The sequence below is a fragment of the Phoenix dactylifera genome, chromosome 5, assembly GCF_009389715.1.
Source record: "Phoenix dactylifera cultivar Barhee BC4 chromosome 5, palm_55x_up_171113_PBpolish2nd_filt_p, whole genome shotgun sequence".
NCBI lineage: Eukaryota > Viridiplantae > Streptophyta > Magnoliopsida > Arecales > Arecaceae > Phoenix > Phoenix dactylifera.
In genome coordinates, this window is record NC_052396.1 from 13620518 (window position 1) to 13641252 (window position 20735).

Here is a 20735-nt window from a genome sequence, read left to right on the forward strand (position 1 = left end):
GATTTTGCAATCTGAAGACATGCATATTGATGTTGCTATAGATCAATTAAAATGCCTTCTTTCTTATTTGAAAAGTTATAGGAAAAATGGATTCATGAACGCTTTGAATTTATCTAAAGAAATTACAAATGAAATGAAAATAGAACACACATTTCGTGAAAAACGTGTGATCCGTAGAAAAAAATATTTTGATGAAAATAGTGTTGATGAGACAGAAAGATCAGCTAAAGAATCTTTTAAAATTGATTACTTTTTATATATAGTAGATCAAGCTATTTCTTCAATTCAAAATAGGTTTGAACAATTTACCATATAGAAAAATATTTTTGATTTTTTGTTTAATTTTAGAAAGTTAAAATCTTTGAATGAAGATGATTTGAAAAAGTGTTGTCTTAATCTTGAAATCTTTTTAAAGCATGGTGAATATTCTGATATTGATGGTCATGATTTGTTTTCAGAGTTAAAAGTTTTAAAAGAAGTTTTACGAACAGAAACTAGTACCCCTATTGATACTTTAAGTTTTATAAAACAAACATATTCTTTTCCAAATGCATGCATTGCTTACAGAATATTGTTAACAATACCTGTAACAGTTGCTTCTGCTGAAAGAAGTTTTTTAAAATTAAAGTTGATAAAATTTTATTTGTGGTCAACTATGTCACAAGAAAGATTAAAAAGATTAGCTATATTATCAATTGAAAATAGTATTTTAATGGATCTTGAGTATAAAAATTTGATTAGTAATTTTACATCTCAAAAAGCTAGACGAGTTATTTTTAAATAAAATTTTAAAGTATTTTACACTTATTAAAATTTTTTCATCATTTAAAAAAAAAAAAGCCTCCTCTAGTGAGTTCGCCTTAGGCCCCCAAATGTTTTGGGCCGCCTCTGCATCCATGTAGCATCTCCAGCAAAATATCTGAATAAATATTGCAAAATTTGGATATGTAAAATATCGCTTTTTTACTCTCTCTCTCTCTCTCTCTCTCTCTCTCTCTTACTCACACACACACACACACACACACACACACAAAACTCACGCATACGCACATGCACGCACGCCGGGTGGGGGCTGGTTGCAACGATGGTCATTTAGCGCATCTTAGCTCTACTCCATTTCAAAAATGAAAATAAAATAAACTTAATTCAGTGGTTCTGGTACATGATATCAAAAAGATTCAGGCCAAATATATTATACTTGATTGACAAATCATTGACAACAATTCTCTAATTCTGGTTCCAGAAAAGAAATATAATCCCCACGAGCTAAAGCTAATGCTATTAATATCCATCATTTCAAATTTCATGGTCAGCCACTCTCCCTCCCTCGATTACCTTTGCAGGAGCTGCTTCAAGTAAGTTCTCAAACTATCATGGATCAAGATTTGATCCATAAAACCAAAACTGGTATAGATGAATGAAATTTGTAAGTTACAATCAATGCCCAACTTAAAAGACAGTATACAATGTGTAACCGTGACCACTATACAATTTGCTTCACATATTAAATACATTTTAAGTCACCATGGATTTTGCTGAAGCATAAGTAGGACAATTGACATTAGTTAATAAATAGGACCAGGTACAGGATCTTTTTAACCTATCTCAGATAAAGTGACACCAATAACTGTGAGAATAGAATAAATTCACTTACAATCACTGCAGGTGAATGGATGCCAAAAAAGGGCACTATATCCACCTGCAACCATTTCTCGACCACTGATCCCACCACTGCACCCACAGCAAGGCCCCCCACAGCAATTATTGTTGCTTTTCCTGTGAAAGAAGGTCCAAACAATTCATTCACACATGAGGAGAAGCAAAATTGTGCATAAGCAGCTTCAAAAAGAATGTAGCATAATGATGCAATCTTTTTTTTTTTTTGAGAAGAGAGTAATGATACAATCATGGCATCTCATATTTTTGATTAGGAGAAAATAGCAGGTAGCAAGCAGTAAGCCTTTAACAGGCTTGCAACCAGTACCCCTTCCCGCAATCTTATGTATCGACTGGAGCTCAGCATATGTCATCATAGAATACAAGGTTATCTGCCGATGTACTCAGCATTCTAAAGTCCAGAATAAAAGCAATAAGATATGAAACATTTTAAATAAACAAGTAGAAAATATTGACAAATTAGATCTTGTAGTTACCTTATACTAGCACTCTCTTTCAAATATAGATTTAATGCCACGACTACCAGAAGTTTTTTTAATAAGATAACTCAAGATCATGAGATCTTGTCATTGATATATGTAACTAAGCAACCCAGCATTTTTCTAATGATGGTCATGAAAAAAGATTTGGAAAATCTAGAAATAACTGAGGTTGTGGCTATTAGTCGAAACTAATCGCAAATCAGGATATGTAACCCTATGGAAATAGTTGGAAAATATTTGCTGGTTATGGTTCACTTGATTCCTATGACAAACTCTTAAAACTTGTTGACCATGTGGACTAATAAATTCGTTAATCTTCTGTTCACTGAACTAGTCCAAATTTCATCCCACTATTGTTATGTCAATTATCTTGAAAATAAAAAATTCACAAACACTTTGACTATCGATAGGTTTCTCTTTTATTAGCTACTGAAATGGTGGATCAAATGTAAGCTGCTTAGTAGCTGCATGAAAATTTTCACATACTCATATGACTAGTCCAAATTCGTTAATCTTATGTTTACTGAACTAGTCCAAATTTCATCCCACTATTGTTGATGTCAATTATTTTGAAAATAACAAATTCACAAACACTTTGATTATCGATAGGTTGCTCTTTTCTTAGCTACTGAAATGGTGGATCAAATGTAAGCTGCTTGGTAGCTGCATGAAAAATTTCACATACTCATATGATTCAATGCACATGTTTTTTCTGATCTGTTTTGCAGCATAGCAGTTAATTTATATTAATATTGAAGCATGATATCCACATATTTACAACATGAATCATATATGCAAATTTATGTGTTATTTAGCTGAAATAAACAGGAAAACATAAACTGCCAAGCTCCTTACCTAGGCTAATGCTCTTCTTGGTCAAAAAGTACAATGAAGCTCCAAAGCTTGTAGCCAAAATTATCCCAGGAACATCGGCCCCAGTATATGTCCCAGCTGAAGATGTGGAGGTACCATTAACAAATGTGAAAACCATCAAGGCTCCATAAACCCCAGCCTGTACACCCAAATTGCCAGTAGATGGAGCTTCAACCGAAACAGGAACATTCTTGACTGTTGTCTGTAGCCATTTTGGCATTGCACCTGCTCCTGCACTCCTAACAGGTTTAACATCAGCATACAGGATCCTATTATTTACAACCTTCCCAGCCCTGCGTTGTGATAAACTCTGCATGAGCAACATGTCATATGCAGCCTCAACCTGAAACAGAAAAATCAACATGGTTTCAGAGATGACTGCATAAGAACAACTGGCATAGGAAAGCCATGGAACACAATTCTAAAGAAATTTTACATTATATACCAACAACTTTTATCCAAAATAAGATATATGTTTCGGCTTTACAGATCAGGATATGGTCCATCAAAGTTTGAGCATTCTTCATGATAGGCTTTCAACCTAACATCAAGGCTTTGAAATGCATGGTACACCGTACCGGCCCGAACCAAGTGGTACGGGGTGTATCATATTGTATCAGTTTGGTACCGATATCCAGTACGGGTAGCGTACCGATAACTCGTACGCCAAAAAAATCTTATAGCATACCGTACCGACACTGTGCCAGTGTGGCACTGGTACGAGATCCGGTACCAAGACGGCAAACGTTACTGAAATTGATGAGATTCCTAGTCTATGTAATTATGGGAGCAAAGGGGCTTGCGTGAAACACTAATGGGAAGGAAACCTAGCATATAAGTTACATCATTCGACTTCACATAGTCAAGGGATAATGTTAAAAGGTTCCCCTAGATTTTTGAAGAGCCTGACAAAGAGGTAAGAAGGTTCAGAAATAGCGAACCTCATTCATCTCTATAAAGCATAAATAACAAACAAAAGTGCCAAACAAAAAGATAGACAACTTCTAAGAAAATTTGATGGAAAGGTGGGTTGGATCTTAGGAGAGGCAAGTCAGGGAACGAACGCATAGCCAAATCTGCAATCAAAATTTAATTCATGATGTTCAGCATTTAAATTGGTACAGATGCCAAGTTCTACCTTAATGTTGGCATAAATTGTACCAGAGACCAAGGTATGCCGAGCCGGTACCGGTAGGCGACCGAGAGACCAAGGTATGCCGAGCCGGTACCGGTAGGCGACCGAGAGCCGCATACCGGTCGCCTACCGGACCGGTTCGGTACTGGTCAAACCGCTACCAAACCGCCAACAGCGTGCGCAGCGCTCTGTGGCATTAAAAAAAAATAGCCACAGAGTGGAATTTACCCGAAGGCGTACCGGTGCGAACCGGTACAAAGCGGCACTAGACGGTTCGCACCGGTATGCCCTTTTTACCGCTCGGTAGTGGCCGAAACCATTTTCTGCCGCTGTACCGAACCGGTACGGTACGAGCTGAACCGGTCGGTTCAGCATACCATGCCAGAGACAACATACAACCGTCATTCAAGGAAAAATAAAAAGGAACTACACAAAAAGAAATGAAGAATACAATCAAAATGATGCATCGTAATTCCCACTATTACGCTCCGACAAATACAAAAACTGAAAATAAAATATAATCTTTTCTTTACCCATCTCCTTTCTCACTGATTTCGGATGTCAAAATCTAAAAAATCATAAGGATACCTAAATAAAGGCAGTCACATAAGGATACCTAAATATCATAAAGGCTGTCCCACAAGGATACCTAAATATCATATACGAAGAGTTTGTGAACTGATTGTTTAATCGGTTAAAAAATAAAACAGAAATTTTGGACAAAATGACCGAATTTCACAGCACATTTCTTAGATGGCCATCATATAGACAGTTAATACATTCAATGAACACAACACAAGCATCAAAATCAAGATGGATAGAGTTCTCTCCAAAAAATTTTCTAAAGATACCTGGGTCTGAATTAAATAAAAGGGCAAAATTGCTGTGGTTAACCACCATAAATTACACGGAGCACATAAGACAGTGTAGTAAACATGGATTCTGGGTATCCTTTGCATTCCTTGAGTTGTGGAATTTATACTTCTATGCCAATCATACGGCCTTTGCATCATATAAATACTTATACAGGTCATACCTCATAAACGATTTTTGAGAAAATGTGAATCCTTCCACAGTTTTCTGAATAACATGCTAGAAGCACTCCCCTTGGCTTCATGTAAGAATTTTCAGAGTGATCCAGAGATTAAAGCTTCTGTTTCTCATCTACATTGCTTGATATGTAGGTGATACAATACTTGAAATTTGGAACTTGACAAGCAAGGTTATAAAGGATGTTGATAAATGATATCCACTATGATGGGGCCTGAGCAATATATCATTTTTATTTCATTACAAGGGGCTTGGATCCTCACATGTAAATATAACACATGCATATAATATATATAAAAATACAATATGAGATATTTCTAATACCTCGGTAAAGGGTCATCTGATCATGTCACACCCCAAATTCGGGACAATATGGCCATGCTACCGAGGGGTACAACCCACGATAACACGAAGCCAAACATTTCATTTAACTTCCAAATTCATATCAAACAAAATATAATAAATAAAAAGACCAATTTCATTATCCATTAAATACAACCAATACTGATTTAGAGCGTCTAAATCCAAACACAAATACCAAACCCATAATTCTCAATATTTAAAAAATTATTAACTACAAATTCATAGTCAATTTAAAATACTAAAATTCTTCTACAAAATCGTCAAGCTTACTAGCGCGAACTCTAAGCCTGGACCATCCTTCATTCCTATCGACCATATTCATCTCGAGAAAGAAAAATAAAAATAGAGATATATGAGCGACACAGCTCAATAAGTAAATCTTACTCTACCTTACTAGCTCAAACATAAGTTTTTTCATTTCAATGCATCATTTAAGAAAAGTAATAGATATTACAAAATAAAGCATTTCGTAGTACAGTATATTAAAACAAGTTATAAAGCCAAATATGCATGCATAAATCATTCATATTTCATAAACATGATTCCAAAAATAAATTTATAAATCATCCCTCTGCCATTTAGCCATATCATAATTTAAAATATTACTCACAAAGATTTATGCTACGGTCACTTTATACTTATGATAGGGCTCGTGTCCATAATCGATAAAAATTGTTGTTTCGTATGCCAACTTTATATCCGCCGTAATGGCGTACTGAGCCGTAATGGCAGTGGATTGGAACAGTTCTGGCCTTCAAGTCGAGAAACCAACAAAAGAGAGAGAGAGAGAGAGAGAGAAGGAAAGAGAGGAAGAGAGAGGGGGGGAGGGAGAGGGAGAGGGAGCGTGGTGGACAGCCGATGGAGGTTGGTGGAGGGCCTAGGAGGGGTACGGAGGGGTAGAAGAGGGGCTCTATCCTTCAGTTTTTCTGTTTCATTCGAAACAAGAATCCCAGAGGGGGCCACTTTTTAATGTTGAAGAATTTAAACAAAGTTGGCACCCCTTGCCGACTTTACTTAATATTTTCAAAATATTTTTTTATTTTTAAAAAATTAAGTAAAAATAGTAAGAAGGTTGCTGACTTTACTTAAATAATTCAAAATAAAAAAGGTCCTCCTTTCAGAACTCCTATTTCGAACAAAACAAAAAAGCTGGAGGGCGGAGCCCCTTCTCTACCCCTATGCGCCCCTCCTCGATCCTCCGCCAGCATCTGTCGGCCGTCCGCCACCCTCTGTCCCTCTCTCTCCCTTCCTCCCTCTCCCTCTCCCTCTCCCTCCCTCCCCTCTCTCTCTCTTTCTTTCTTCCATTCTCCCTCTCTCCCACCCTCTCTGTCGTGTTAGGCTGCACTCCGCTGGCCTTCTCCATCCCTTCATCTCTCCCTCCCTCCCTCTCTATCCTTTCCTCTCTTCTGTTCTCTCTCTCTCCCGCCCTCTCTGCTGTGTCGGTAAGGACCTAACATAGAACAGCATAGGGGCATATCGAACTATGCTACTGGACAACCGCTAGGTGCCTAGTATTGACACAACTATCCTTGCTACTAATATAGCATGAAGACAAAGTGAGGACTACTTATAAATCTATATGAAAAGATCACTAGGAAGTCTAACACAAAATTCGGCAATATCAATGCACAAATGGTAGTCTGTTTTTTTATTGAAGCAATATCTAGGTGATATAGGATGGGAAACCAAGAGGATTGCATCAAATGGAGCAGTAGAAAGTCCAAATATGCATTTTTGAATAGGAGACTCAAGAGGAAGAGCGTGTTCATAGGGAGCAATCCTGAAGTAATAAGGAGGAAGAATCAAAAGAGGTGCAGGAGCAGCAAGGGTGGGAGAAAATATGGAAAAGACTTAAGAACAGATGAAGCATAAAGACACTTAAGACAAAAGATCTAAAAGAGAAATTTTTTAAGCAAATAAAGTAAAAGAAATCAGATGCTTCAAGTGATGAAGACCAAAAATATCCTGCCTCAAAGACTCATGCAAAGGTCAAAGAAGCAGCATCAAACATCATAGCCAACCCTACCTTAAATTGATGGCTAAGCATGAGTGCATGGAGGCACTTAAATGTTTTTAGTGTTAGGATGCATTGTAGGTAGCAGCAACTTCAAAAATTCACCACAAATAGCATGGAAAGAATTTTAGCATGAAAAGTTCTCCAATACAACTTGCATCACCTTAATCGGAGGTTGGATGAGAAAGTTATAGGCAAAATAAGGAAGCTCCATTCGGGCAGTCTGAAGGCTGTGAATCGAGATGGTAGGAAACCCACCATCGAAATAGTTTGGATGGAAAAAACTTGTCATTAGTTGGATTTTTGAGTCCGAGTCAATTTGGGAGTACTCATATGGCAATTAGTGTGTGTTCCAATCATATCCAGACGCATTTAGGTCATTGTCGGATGGTTTTTAGCATCTAGAAGCATCTTAAGCGTGGAATTTGCTTTTAGAAGCCTTAATTAAGTTGTTCTTCAAGTCATGGTTGAATTCCAGAGGCTCTCACAAGTTCTAGTCAATATAAGGGAACCTAGATCACTAATAAATACATTAAGTAACCTCCTCTTTTGCATCATATTGAATTGCATTGAAATTTTTTCTTGGTGGTGTGACTTCGCCTCGCTATGGTGCAACTCCATTACAACCTTCATGTGACTCGAAGGCTCTTCTTCTTCCGGTGCAACACCAAAAGGCCCTACGTGAAGCCAATTCAATGTTGGTGGATACACGAGAAGCTCAGTGAAGACTGATGCGACTCTAGTTGGATCAAAAGATTTGGTCAGTAAGAGTCCAACTAGTTATCCTTGTTATTTTGTTTAGCCATTGCCTTCTACATTAGCTTATCTTCTTTGCTTTCTGCTTCTAGATTAACCTTTTAGTTAACTGATTCGTTTCTGCCGATAAGCTCCAAGTACATCATAGGAACTACAAAAATTCCCGGAATTCCTTTTTTTGGTCTATCTACATTCCAGGAAATTCATACGCTCCATGGACAGAGCAAAAAGTGGAGTGTTGGTCAGAATAACACACATAGAGTTAATGGTATTTCATAACTAATAGATTGAGCAGCAGCTCGTAGACCACCCCTTTTAGGTCAATAGGAAGAATCTTATCACGAATGAAGACAGACCAGCCTGAACAGACAATCTTGGTACTTAAGATGCAATTCCCTTTTTGGAAAGTGCTAATTGAGCCGTAGATTGTGAGTGAGCTTATCATTATTATTTTTTTTGGTTATTTTCTTTATTTTTTCCTTCCAAAAGATAATATCATTTTATTTCTTCTCATTAGAAAATTTCTTTTCCCTTCCGAGATAGGAGAGGCTGTGTTTGCATCCTACTAGAGTTATCCTTGTAGTATTGAGCATCCCATAGGAATCCTTGATCCTATGCTTCTGCAACCTCTAATTAGTGAAACCCCTTTGCTTCCGCATGCTTACTCTGACCTTGCATAGCCAGATCCCTAGCCCTGTTGGTCCTAGCATCATCAAGATACGAAGACACCAAGTAAATGGTTGCAGCGACATTATTCTTTGGAGGTATAACCTAGAGGGAAACACCTAACAGCTTAGGAGAATATAACCTAGAGGGAAACACCTAACAGCTTGGGAGGCAATGATTCGAAAGAAATGAAATTAAGTTTAAACATGCAATATCATAAATCTCAACAGTTTACAAGCAACCAAAATTGGATTTTCAGCTCAGATCAAAAGCAGATTTGTCAATGGAGGGGATAAAGTGCAATCTAAGTCACCTAAAGGTGTGAACATGCCTTGTATGAAGGTCCAATAAAACAAAGACACACTTATAGAGAATGCACAATGCAAGATTCAGGGAGGAGTGTGGTTAATAAGGTGACTTTAGACAGATAGGACACATAAAAGAAGAGAGGTAATGCACAACTAGCATAAAAAAACTGTCAACATCTGTGAACAATGCCTTTTTATATATGTACTTGAAGATGAATATCCTAATGAAGGGTTCCATAAAGGATGACAATTTCATAAATCATAAGAAAGAACTACTATAAAAATGTAGGGCCTTAATGGGGAGGCTGATACAGGTTCGACTCCATGGTAAAGTTCCAATAAAAGAATTAAACATGAGGAAAACATGTCGTCATGAACGATCAAAAATCACGATTTCATACCGGCTTTGATATTCTTAAAAGTCTCCAATGTTCACTTTTCTAAAACAGAGAAAGAGAAATTTTCATTAAAAAATTGGATCCTTTAAAGGTTCAAGAAAAACTACAGGAGAAAAGACACTGTATCCTCCTAAACAACTAAAATTGGATGATCATATAAACCTCGAAAATACAATGAACAAATCCTAATGATTGACACATGAATTTCCAATTTTCAGCAGCCATGTTCTACACTAGACCACTACTCAATGCCAAAGATTCCCAAAATCCCTGCTTTTAAGAGGTAATACATGAGATATTCAAAAAAAAAAAAAAAAAAAATCATCGCCAGTAAGTATTAAAATCGCCTCAATCATCCCTCCGTGAGACCCAGCAACCGAAATTTCGACCATATGTTACTTCCAAAAGAACCCTAACACCCAAAAGGGTAAATAAAGAAAACACAGAAAGCTTTGCATCACGTTATCATCTATCATCGATTCATCACCAAGATTACTATTTTCCGAACCCATGAGTCTCAAAACCCGAACCGAATTCAAATCAGATCACATGTGTAGACCAAAAAGAGCCCAAAGATCGAAAAGGATATAGAAGAGAAGAGATGAAGGGGGGACCGACCTGGGCGACGGCCTCCTGGTCGTCCTTGCAGGAGGCGAGGACGGCGTTCTTGGCGCGGAGGATGTCGTCGAAGGAGGCGCCCTCGGAGACGCCGAGGAGCTTGAGGGCGCTCTCGACGGACATCTCGAACGGGGCCGAGGAGTCGTCGGCCCGCGACCCGGCCTCCGGCGGGGGCGGCGCGGTGGCGCGGAGGCGGAGGAGTGGGAGAGTCGTTGCCGCCCCCCAACACCTTCTCCTCCGCCGCGACTGGAGCGTCGTGCGGTGGTGCGGCGCGTGCCTGGCGGAGATGGCGGCGGCGGCGGCGGCGGCGGTCGGCGTCGAGGGGTTCTTGTGGAGGATCGTGCCGTTGAGCGAGATAGGGGCTGCCATTCCTTTTTTCCTCCTCTCTCTCTCTCTCTCTCTCTACCGATTTTTTTATTTTGTGGGAGCAAAGATATTGGAAACAAGTGAGATGACATCATCGTATCATCTTAATCATTATCACCAACGACTTTAGATATTTTGATCCAAAAAAAATAAAAAAAACAGCTTACCAAGTGTGAATTCTTCCATTTTGGTGGAAATGGTTCTTTGCATCTCCCGTTTATTCTTTGCCACGCTCTATTGATTTCTTGCTAAGGTCATAGTTAGTTAATAATCAGTTTCTTTGTCAACTGAACTATATTATATATATATATATATATATATATATATATATATATATATATATATATATATATATATATATATATATATATATATATATATATATATATTTTGTTGTGCAGGCAAAATTATTAGTTAGATTAAATCTACCAAGTCAGCCATAGGCTAGCCAAATAAAAATTCACTTATTTTTTCTTTCAATGTTGCTTCTTTAAAAATTAACTGTGGTTAATCATAATTAGAGGAGTTAAAAAAAATATATTCAAGCACGAAACCTTCTTCATCCCTCATTAGGTAAAAAAAGAAAAAAAAAACTTGTCCATCCCTTATCTCCTCCTTGGAGAGTTCGAATCACGAGCAAACTTACTTCTCAAGTTTCAGCTTCAAAGCACTATTCACTGATAACCAAAAAAACTAAGAGGACTGGGGAGCAATTCTTGTAAATACCAAGATTTCGAGCTCATGGGTACTCTGCATCTTGCTACTGCGAACCTACTTCTCAAGTTTCAACTTCAAAGCATTCGTTGATAACCAAAAACCTAAGAAAAATTGTTGAGTATTCTTGTAAATACCAAGATTTCAAGCTCATGGGTACTCTGCATCTTGCTACTGCCACCTTTTAACGACACAACTAGTCTCTAAAGAAACAATCTCTAGGAGCACAGTGCCCATGGGAAACTCCAGCATGCCACCCAAGAAGGCTACCTCTTATTTTGCAAACAAAATATACATCATAAGTGCACAGAGTCTAACAACATAGCCAAGCATGCATGTCCATGTTCCTTTTCCAGCTGCATGTAATTTGAAATCCTGTAGCACTTCAGAATTAGCAGGCAACTCTTTTCCAAAGTACCTCAGTGAATATTAGCCCACAGCCAAGTGCTTTTGTGTATCATTCTTTTCTAGCCAAGCACCATCCACCATGGCCATGAGTGTTCACTTCATACTATCTTTGCTTAGACCAGTAAAATTTTCAGGTTGCTGTAATGAAAAATACTTTTTTCTCCTCATTTTCGGAACAGTATATGACTCCATATTCTAAATTGATAGACAGTCATATCTCCAGTCATAGCATGTCACCCTTCATAAAAGCCAATTAGATTATATGCCAATAATTCTTAATGCATTGATAAATAAATGCATTGCCTGCGGTTGCTTAACACAGACATTGTCGATGTCGAGGCCAGCTTCTCCTGAAAATATGCAATAGCAGTATGGCATATCAAATTCACAGTGAACTTTGCCAGTTGCCACAAACTCCAATGGAAAATAACAGTGGAAGAACACAAATTCTAATATTAATCCAATAATCAGAATGGATTCTGATCACGATCTTGTAGAATAAAGATCACATCCGAACAGCTGAACTACCTGAAATCCAAACTTGTAAATCCCAGTGTTGGCCTGCAGAGTCAACGACAGAGATTCAAAACATTAATAATTTCACACCTTTTTTGTGCATTATGCCAATTTTTGGCATGCAGCGACCTGAACAATTTGGAACTTTGGTAACCTCAGCAGTTTCCTAGAAAAAAGGAAAAAGAAAAAAAAAAATCTGCTTTTGGAGTTGAACAAAACCATTTTTGCTTTAGAAGGAGAGAGGCATTTGTAACAATAATACACCTATTTGGTTGCATGTAATTATCCCACATGATAGAATTAAAATCTCTGCCCCCATAGTGCACCCGATTGGGAGATACCAGGGGATGCATCCACAGTTACAATATTGTCTGAGCTAATGATAAATTCTCAAATTATTCTAAATTTTCTCTTGATAGAATAATTCTCCGAATTATTCTCCAAAATGAATCAATCCAGAACTATTCAGTTATTCTCAAATTATAAACAATTTTAATAAATTGTTCATGAGTTATTCATGACCAATTAAAAAATTTATATTACAAATGAATGGTACCATATATTGTTGCTGGGAGTGATGTTTTGTACTATCATTTATTATTTCTGCATCCCCCTATTTCGCCAATATTATATAAATAAATTTACATATATTTTAGAAATTATATTGTTTCAGTTTTCTAATTTTTGCTCATTCATACTCGAATTTTTGATGTTTTTGCCAGATTCTCCAAATTCCGGATCATCACCTCTAGCTAAATTGTTTCCAAATACCAAATTTGTGATTACGAATGCACCTCAGAAATCTGGAACAATTTAAATGTTCTGCAACCAGCGAAGGAATCAGTCAATACATTTCAACTGATATCTGACAGAAACTTGACTGGTACATAACTAGAATATCCAGAACATTTGTATAAATATAAACACTTATACAGAATTGTCTAATATAAAACAATTTTATTTCGTTGGCCTTCATGTCCTCCACTAGTTCTATTCAGCATAGCATCAATGAGATGAATGAAATTCCTCATGTACCGCTCACCACACATTCGAAGCGTATAAGAAAAGAGACAGTATGCATGTTTTATATGATATATCAGGATCCTGATGCATTTGCTATCGTACTGCTTTGCTCAAGTCACCCATTTAAGAACTCATACACTGCCATTTTATATTCAAAAGGTAAAGATCAATTGGAACCCATGACCTCAATGTATCAAATGGCCTTGTCAGCAGAAGCACATATGACTGGGCAGTGTGAAGGTTTCCAAGAGTTGATGTTAACAAGACAAGTTTACTGTACATATTTATATAAGAAAAATCACAATGAAATTTGCTACATATGAAATTGATAAGCATACGAGTACAATAATATTATCTGAATACTGATTATAAAGTAGCTTTGCATGAAAGAAAACAACAGTCTATCCACTGACAGCTGATTATGTTGATTTACGTATCCAGAGACTAGGTGGCAATTATACAGCCAACCTAAATCCATATGCCTTCAGATGGCCTGCATAAATGACCAAAGCCATAGAAAAAATTTAACAAGAAATTATTTAGAAGAAAATCCTTTATAAATCAGTTCTTTGAAAAGAAAATTTATCAATGAGATCATCCACAGGAAAGAAACAATAGCCTTCAATATTACTAACTCAACTAACAAAAAAATCGCAGATAAAACTAGAAGGAATTGCCAAAATAAACTTGAACAACTAGCAGACATGTATGCCTTCTTGATTGTTCAATGAAAAATCAATACTTCGGAGATGCATGATAAGCTTTTACGTAGAAATTCCACTTCAAAGGGCATAGGAAAAGATCGATCGAAAGCCATTTCCTTGCTGTGTGGCCTGCTTCATAAGCTGGCCACTGCATTTTATTGTATTCCTATAGTCATGTACTGGATGCTCAAGACTTCTTCTAATCAAAAGCTGAGGTCGTTGAGTTCAAGAATACCAATGAGCACCTACTGACCAATGTACTGAGCTTACCTCTGCCCTCTTTCATATCGATCAAATTTATATAAAAAATAAAATTCGAAGCAATCAAGTTTATAAATATAAAATTCAAACAATCATGAGATTTCCAATAGATGATTTTTTTCACAAGGGTGCATCAGCTTCAAAATTAGTGAGTAAAAGCTTTCACGAAGAATTCACAATACCTAGCAGTATCATTGAAAGCCATTGTGACTAATTATCATAACCTGTTAATCCAGTTGGATAATGATGTTCCACAACTTCAACATTCATCATATCACCATAAACTAGTCACCTAACATGTCACAACTGGGTGTTGGTTTTTTGAATTCTTATTTGCCCATTGTTCTTGTTAAAGACAACTTCTAGTGTTACTTCCAGTTGTTCTGCATCCTTCTCAGAACTTCCATCCATTTTATTCTAGGTCTTCTCTTTTTAGTCCTTTTAACCAAGGTTCGCCGTCTCGGTCCCGGATCCCGTACCAGTGCCACATTAGCATAATATTGGTACGGTACGATACGAAATTTTTTTGGCGTACCGACATGCCAGTATTGGTACTGAATTGGTACGGTATAGTACCCTCTGTACCGCTCGGTTCAGGTCGGTACAGCATACCATGCTTTTAACACAGTTTTAACTCTCGAGTCTTGAGCATGTCCAAGGTTCTAAAAAGCAGACCATGTAGGCGACTGGTCAAGGTAGTGCTAAGCACTAAGACATGGCCACTTTTATATTTCTTTAGAGAAATGAGAGTATACTGTGAAACAAGTGGATGTACTTATCAAATATGCAGGTTTCTACAAGGAAAGGAGGCATGAGAGGAAGGGTGGGAAAGGGCTAGCAGCCACATGTGAGACTGAGTCTATGAGTGCTACATGAAAGACTTCACGTCCACCTCTGGTCAGATATGAAGCCTTTCGTGTATGTATATTAATAGATTTGGCACCAAGGTTTAAAAGTTACTTGAGATAATAAGTTTGGAAAAACTTGTTTGCAAACTCAAAAAAAAAGGTCTGGAGAAGGAATATCCTTATTTCACCCTTTGGCATGTTATTTAGCAAGATGGATCCATGATGTTTGTTCTGATTCTTGAAGTAGGTTGAATTGAATGGAGGCACGAGAGAAGCAGAGGTCATAATAAATAATTAAAAGCAGATGCACTTAGGTGTATAAGGAAAAGAAAACTTAGATAATGCAAAATGATAGGAATTAACTGTTTCCATGATTGTATCTCAGAGGATACAGTATACTTAGATTGAAATATGACTTCTACCTCAAGGTTCATCAGAAGTTGCAGCTGAGCTGCAGTTTCAAAGGAAAGATGGTACCAGTGTTACCTAGACATTTGGCATGGGTGCCAAGCATCCAAATGTCCTCAAGTGTAAGACATGACAGCATCCACCAAAATAAGCACAAGGATAGGGCATATTTATTGTGGACATGGCTTGAGGACACGTGTTGTGCTCAAGTGTTGTCCTCAAGTATCCTGATAATTAAATGCATATTAAGATACAATATTAACATTATTTGGTTTATATTTCATGTTTGTTTTTCCACCAAGGAGAAGATCAGGTCTGGATCAAATGTGCCTCATACATTTAAATGCAAACCCAATGTCTTTGTTAAAAAAAATACTGAATTCAATCAATAAGTTTCATTATAATTGTAACATAGTAATCCTCAGTATGTCACATGTTCGAAGAATGAAATTTTGAACTTTTCCTCCATCTATGTTGATATAAGTGCTGTCATCTTCATCTTCCCTTAATCTATCCAACCTGTCATGATCAGCATATTCTGTAAGAGCAATCTTGGTCAAGTTATAGAAATGTCATTGGTTTCTTTCCATGGTTATAATACCATAGAGAATTACTCAAATGTTCCTCTTAAATTCATGTGGAATCTTATGTAACTGCTTTTGTAGGGGAAACATAAAATTTTTTTGATGAGCATGTGGTCTTGAAATAATTTTCTTTATAATATGTTTCTTCATGCTTCATACTTACAAGCAACTGGAGCATCTGATGCATGCTCTTCAACACCATCCTTGTGCCTCAGCATAGGAGCTACCTCATGCTCTGGGTTTTTCTACCTAGCTGCCGATTCCCAAACTTTTTTAGCATATATGCTGACCTGAGTTTTCCATTTTATGTAACCAAAGGAACTATAAAAAGTCATTCAATGTAATCCAGGCTACACCTTGAATTCAAGGCCTGTTTCATTGTAATTCCGTATGCCAACAACTCTAATAACAACCAAGCATTCCTATTTATGCAACCTCTTTGTGCAAAAGAATATTATATCTTTTGGCCCTAGGACAAGTACACCCAAAAGACGATCTGAACTAGTAATGACAATCAAGAGTTACTAGCTTCTAGAGAATGTTAAGAAATAAACATATTTTCTCTCTCTCCATGTCACCATTTATATATTGGTTTTGTTGATCTTGGGAACCAAGACCGAATTATGATACAAAGACTACATTATGATTAGGAGTCAATGTATATTTACGGAAATGGGATCTACATGTTATGCACCAATCATGGTACCTAACTCTCAGGAAAAATTATGAATACACGTACAGGCACAACTCTTCCAAGCTAAGGAATAGAGGAAGAAAGTATAAGATTTATTTACATTTGTTATATGCACCACCATATATTTAGTATAATAGATTAAAAATGTATCAATAATGAACATATAAGTGTCTCATGCTAAATTCACTCACTTCTGGATGCAGGTCCATGGTAAAGTTCATATCCTTCAATCCTTATTGGATATGGATCAAATCATATAGATTTTACAAGATCAGACTCCTAGAAAACTAATTTGACCAAAATCCACCAGTCAACACCCATAGGCCCACCTCAACATATTTGCAGGGGATTGCTTTCCTCACCATGTTTTTTGCTGTATAATGCCCACACGTCTTGAAATTGAATCCAAATTAACATTCTAGAAGATGAGGGAAGAGTATCTTCGATATCAGCATGATTTTATTGTTCAATGATTTCATTCATTCTTGCAAACCTCTCATCCACCTGTGCAAAAATCCGACTAAGAAGCAACCATTCTTCAAGCATCCTTAGAAGTATCACTTAATGCAGGTCCATACCTAATGTATGTACCTACCGGAGAAGTAGGGCCATGGTACAAAGGTATTTGCTTCTGCACTGCATGACTGTCCACATGGGTCTGTACTGGTGTATGCCAGACTGGAACACAATAGCATGCACTTATTTACATTGTTATCATCCCGGCATATGACTGATGGCATGCACTAGCACAATCTAGTTTTCTAATTGTCTGGCCCTGAGTAAGCATCGAATACTAGTGTATCACCCCAGCCTACGACTTCTCATGCAATATTTTAAACATTGTGTTCAACTTTCTTTTGCCATTCAGCATGCAAACTTAATCTTCCACTACAAGGTTCTACAACCTTTTGATTTAACAGAATCAGAAGTTTGTTAGATTGGTGCAGAAATTGCAAGAATATGACACGATATTGCTACTTTATGCAAAAGCAAGAAAAGAGAAACTAATAAGTAGGAAGAAGAAAGGAAATAGAAGAGGAGAAAAGAGTACTATCAAATCCATCACAAATATCAAAAAAACCTCCTTTTGAAGATAAATAGCGCACTTTCTGCAAACGCCAAATCTCAGCTTTGTTCTTCAAGCAAGGTGGATTATAATACCCAAGATTTATTCAACAAAATTAGAATAAGTACATCAAGAAGTATTTTTAATTTCTTATAGATATCTAACTTCTCCTTTCTCTCGATACCGAAGTTCGCCGTCTCGATACCGGACCCCGTACTGGTGCCACACTAGTATAGTGTCGGTACAGTACGGTATGCAATTTTTTTGGCATACCACTACTCGGTATGCCACCGGTACCGAATCGGTATGTTACGTTCAGTACCGTCCAATTCGATACGGTACAACATAACATGCTTGATACATAAGCAAAAAACAAACAATTTTTGCAGCTACCATTATCAATGATTGTCAACCAGCAGAAAAATAATAATAATAATGCACTAGAAAGAAAACCTCTTGATAGCCCAGCTCTAGAAAGAAAACCTCTTGATTCGTCCTGCCTGCATGCATTCTTAGGCACACCAAGACATGAGACTAGATCATCATGTTGTATCAAGCTGCTATAACTTGATGCTCTTGATGCAGCATGCATCCTATTTCCAGAGAACACGATTGGCAAGAAATGTACCAAGAAACAGCAAAGCATTGTGCACTTTATTAATTGCAAGCTATTCCTATATTAGAATATATTTTGCAACAATTTTTCCTACAATGAAGCGCATGACACGAACCGACTACACGCACAATTAAAATAAAACCAGAGAATACTAAGAATGGTTCTATAAAAATTTAAAAAAAAAAAATCATAAAGCACAAAAAGATGAGCATAAGTAAGAACAGACTCTAAATAACGGGAAGGAAAGATGCCGTGTGAATACCACTCACTTACCATCATGACTGATCGGCAGCAGGGGGCGGATGACTGACGACGATGGGAGGGCGGAGAGATCGGTGCTCCGCCTCCTGCTCCTTCCGGGCATTGTACATCTCCTCGGTCTCCACCGCAACCAACCTCTTCACCTGAACCACCACAACACGGTCGCAATTAGCAACTTGAAATCGTTTTATTTTTTGAAAGGGAAAGAAGATGAGGAGGAACAAAAAAATTTTTGAAAGGGAAAGAAGAGAGAGAAAGAGAGCACCTGGTTGAGCATACCGAGGAGGGAGGGGGTGGTGCGGTGGATGACGGTGCGGTTGCAGCGGCGGAGGCGCATGGCTTCGAGGGTGCGGCGGTGGAGACGGCGGGTTCCCGGGAGACCGCGCACCAGCGTGATGTACAGCCGCGGGCTCCACTCGATCGGCACCCGCGCCTTGAACGCATTGAACGCGCTCCCGGTCATCCCCACGGCGACTCTTCTCGCTCCTCCCGCTCCGCCTCCAGCTACGGCAACTGGAACTCGAGCGCCGCCGAACCTTTGGAACCAGGGGCCAAGAAGGTAGGGCTATTTCGGGAGCGGGTAAGCGGATCTTTTAACAAAATTGTCATCCGATACCCGATACGATCTAGTTACTAGGTAACACGGCAATCAGACCGGTGATACGAGATAGACCAATCAAAAATTTAAAACTGAACCAAACCATTTTATTAAACTGATAATCTAAGTTGATTTGTAATGATCTGAATCAAATTAAACAGATCAAATGGTTAAATTTTGCATCCTAATTTCTTAGTTGGAATCCCACTTTTGACTTTCATTTATGTTTGAAAGTGAGATTTTTTTTTGGATTTGCTTCAGATTTAGGGCCATCTATCAAGAAACTCTCTTTGTTTTTCAACATTCTAATATCAATATGAGATCCATGAACCAATTCTTATCTTAATGCTTTGGTTATACAACGATATGAAAGACAACATTGTGAATTTGCACCAAGCATCTAAAGAAACAAAGAATGAAGATAGCATGTCATTATTTTTCAGCAATATATTTCTTTACCATTGCAATTTTCATCTAACTCTACATTCAACAGAAGTTCTATTTAACATAATAAAAAATCTATTAAAATAAAATATTAAATGATAAGAAAAAGATGAGCTATTTTTTTAAGAAAAAAAATATATGTTTGATTGGACACCATGGAATCTCTCAATTAAAATCCCATACTATTGATTATTGGCTGGATGCGCATTTGCATGTACACATTCACTAATAATATTAAATGGGTAGATATTGCATTTCAATATCATCTTTGTAAATTCCAACGTCATCCTCCGTTTTTCAATTATACCAAGAGTTTTGCTCCCAATGATAATAATAAAACAATAATAGTTATTGCTATATATTATAGTATTATTGTACTATTTTTTGGACCAGAGTGTGGGAAAGGATTGATATGGCACATCGAGGGATTGGAGAAAGGGCGAGAAACTTTCTCCAAGATTTCTCCCTCCACAGATAACTGAGAGACCGGAGGGAGAGAAGACGTTTTCTCCATTCCTCTCTTCCCCAAGGACTAGGAGAGAAGGCCACGTTCGTACTCCTCTACAAATCATTTCTAAGATTATTTTAATCCATATTTGTGTGGCTAATATCTTTTCTCTTTATTTTTTTTAAAATAGTTTAAGATAGTTCATATGTCACTACCATCCTCGCTGTTCACGGGATAACGAGTGGAACTTGAAACCGTGGTGAGTTGAAGAAGCTATTGGAAATGCCAAACTAGCTTCCGCTTGTTTTGTTTCTTGCTTGAGATGGAGGGAAGGAAAAGATGGGAGAAGATGGACCGAGTTTTGGTGCAACACAATCTCGCCGGCCAGTCATGGCTGAGGAAGGCTAGGCTCGGGGATGGCGAGGCCGAGCTCCCG

General features: G+C 37.6%; 2 protein-coding genes across 3 annotated transcripts; both read right to left on the minus strand.

Annotated features, from left to right (window-relative positions):
• Window positions 1-1369: 1369 nt before the first annotated feature.
• Window positions 1370-10750, minus strand: LOC103703819 (protein CHAPERONE-LIKE PROTEIN OF POR1, chloroplastic-like). The gene is made up of 3 exons (XM_008786825.4): window positions 10341-10750; window positions 3015-3375; window positions 1370-1776 (listed from the first exon to the last, which is right to left on the minus strand). Exons 1-3 carry the CDS (start codon window positions 10707-10709, stop codon window positions 1601-1603), a joined length of 906 nt encoding a protein of 301 aa, XP_008785047.2. The 5' UTR covers window positions 10710-10750; the 3' UTR covers window positions 1370-1600.
• Window positions 10751-13511: 2761 nt separating this feature from the next.
• On the minus strand, window positions 13512-19366 carry LOC120103772 (50S ribosomal protein L30-like). 2 transcript variants are annotated; one of them, XM_039126848.1, is made up of 3 exons: window positions 19089-19366; window positions 18822-18952; window positions 13512-13860 (listed from the first exon to the last, which is right to left on the minus strand). In XM_039126848.1, exons 1-3 carry the CDS (start codon window positions 19270-19272, stop codon window positions 13852-13854), a joined length of 324 nt encoding a protein of 107 aa, XP_038982776.1. In that variant the 5' UTR covers window positions 19273-19366; the 3' UTR covers window positions 13512-13851. The 2 variants fall into 2 exon arrangements, with proteins under 2 accessions (XP_038982776.1, XP_038982775.1); XM_039126847.1 differs by having other exon boundaries at window positions 19075-19358.
• Window positions 19367-20735: the final 1369 nt, after the last annotated feature.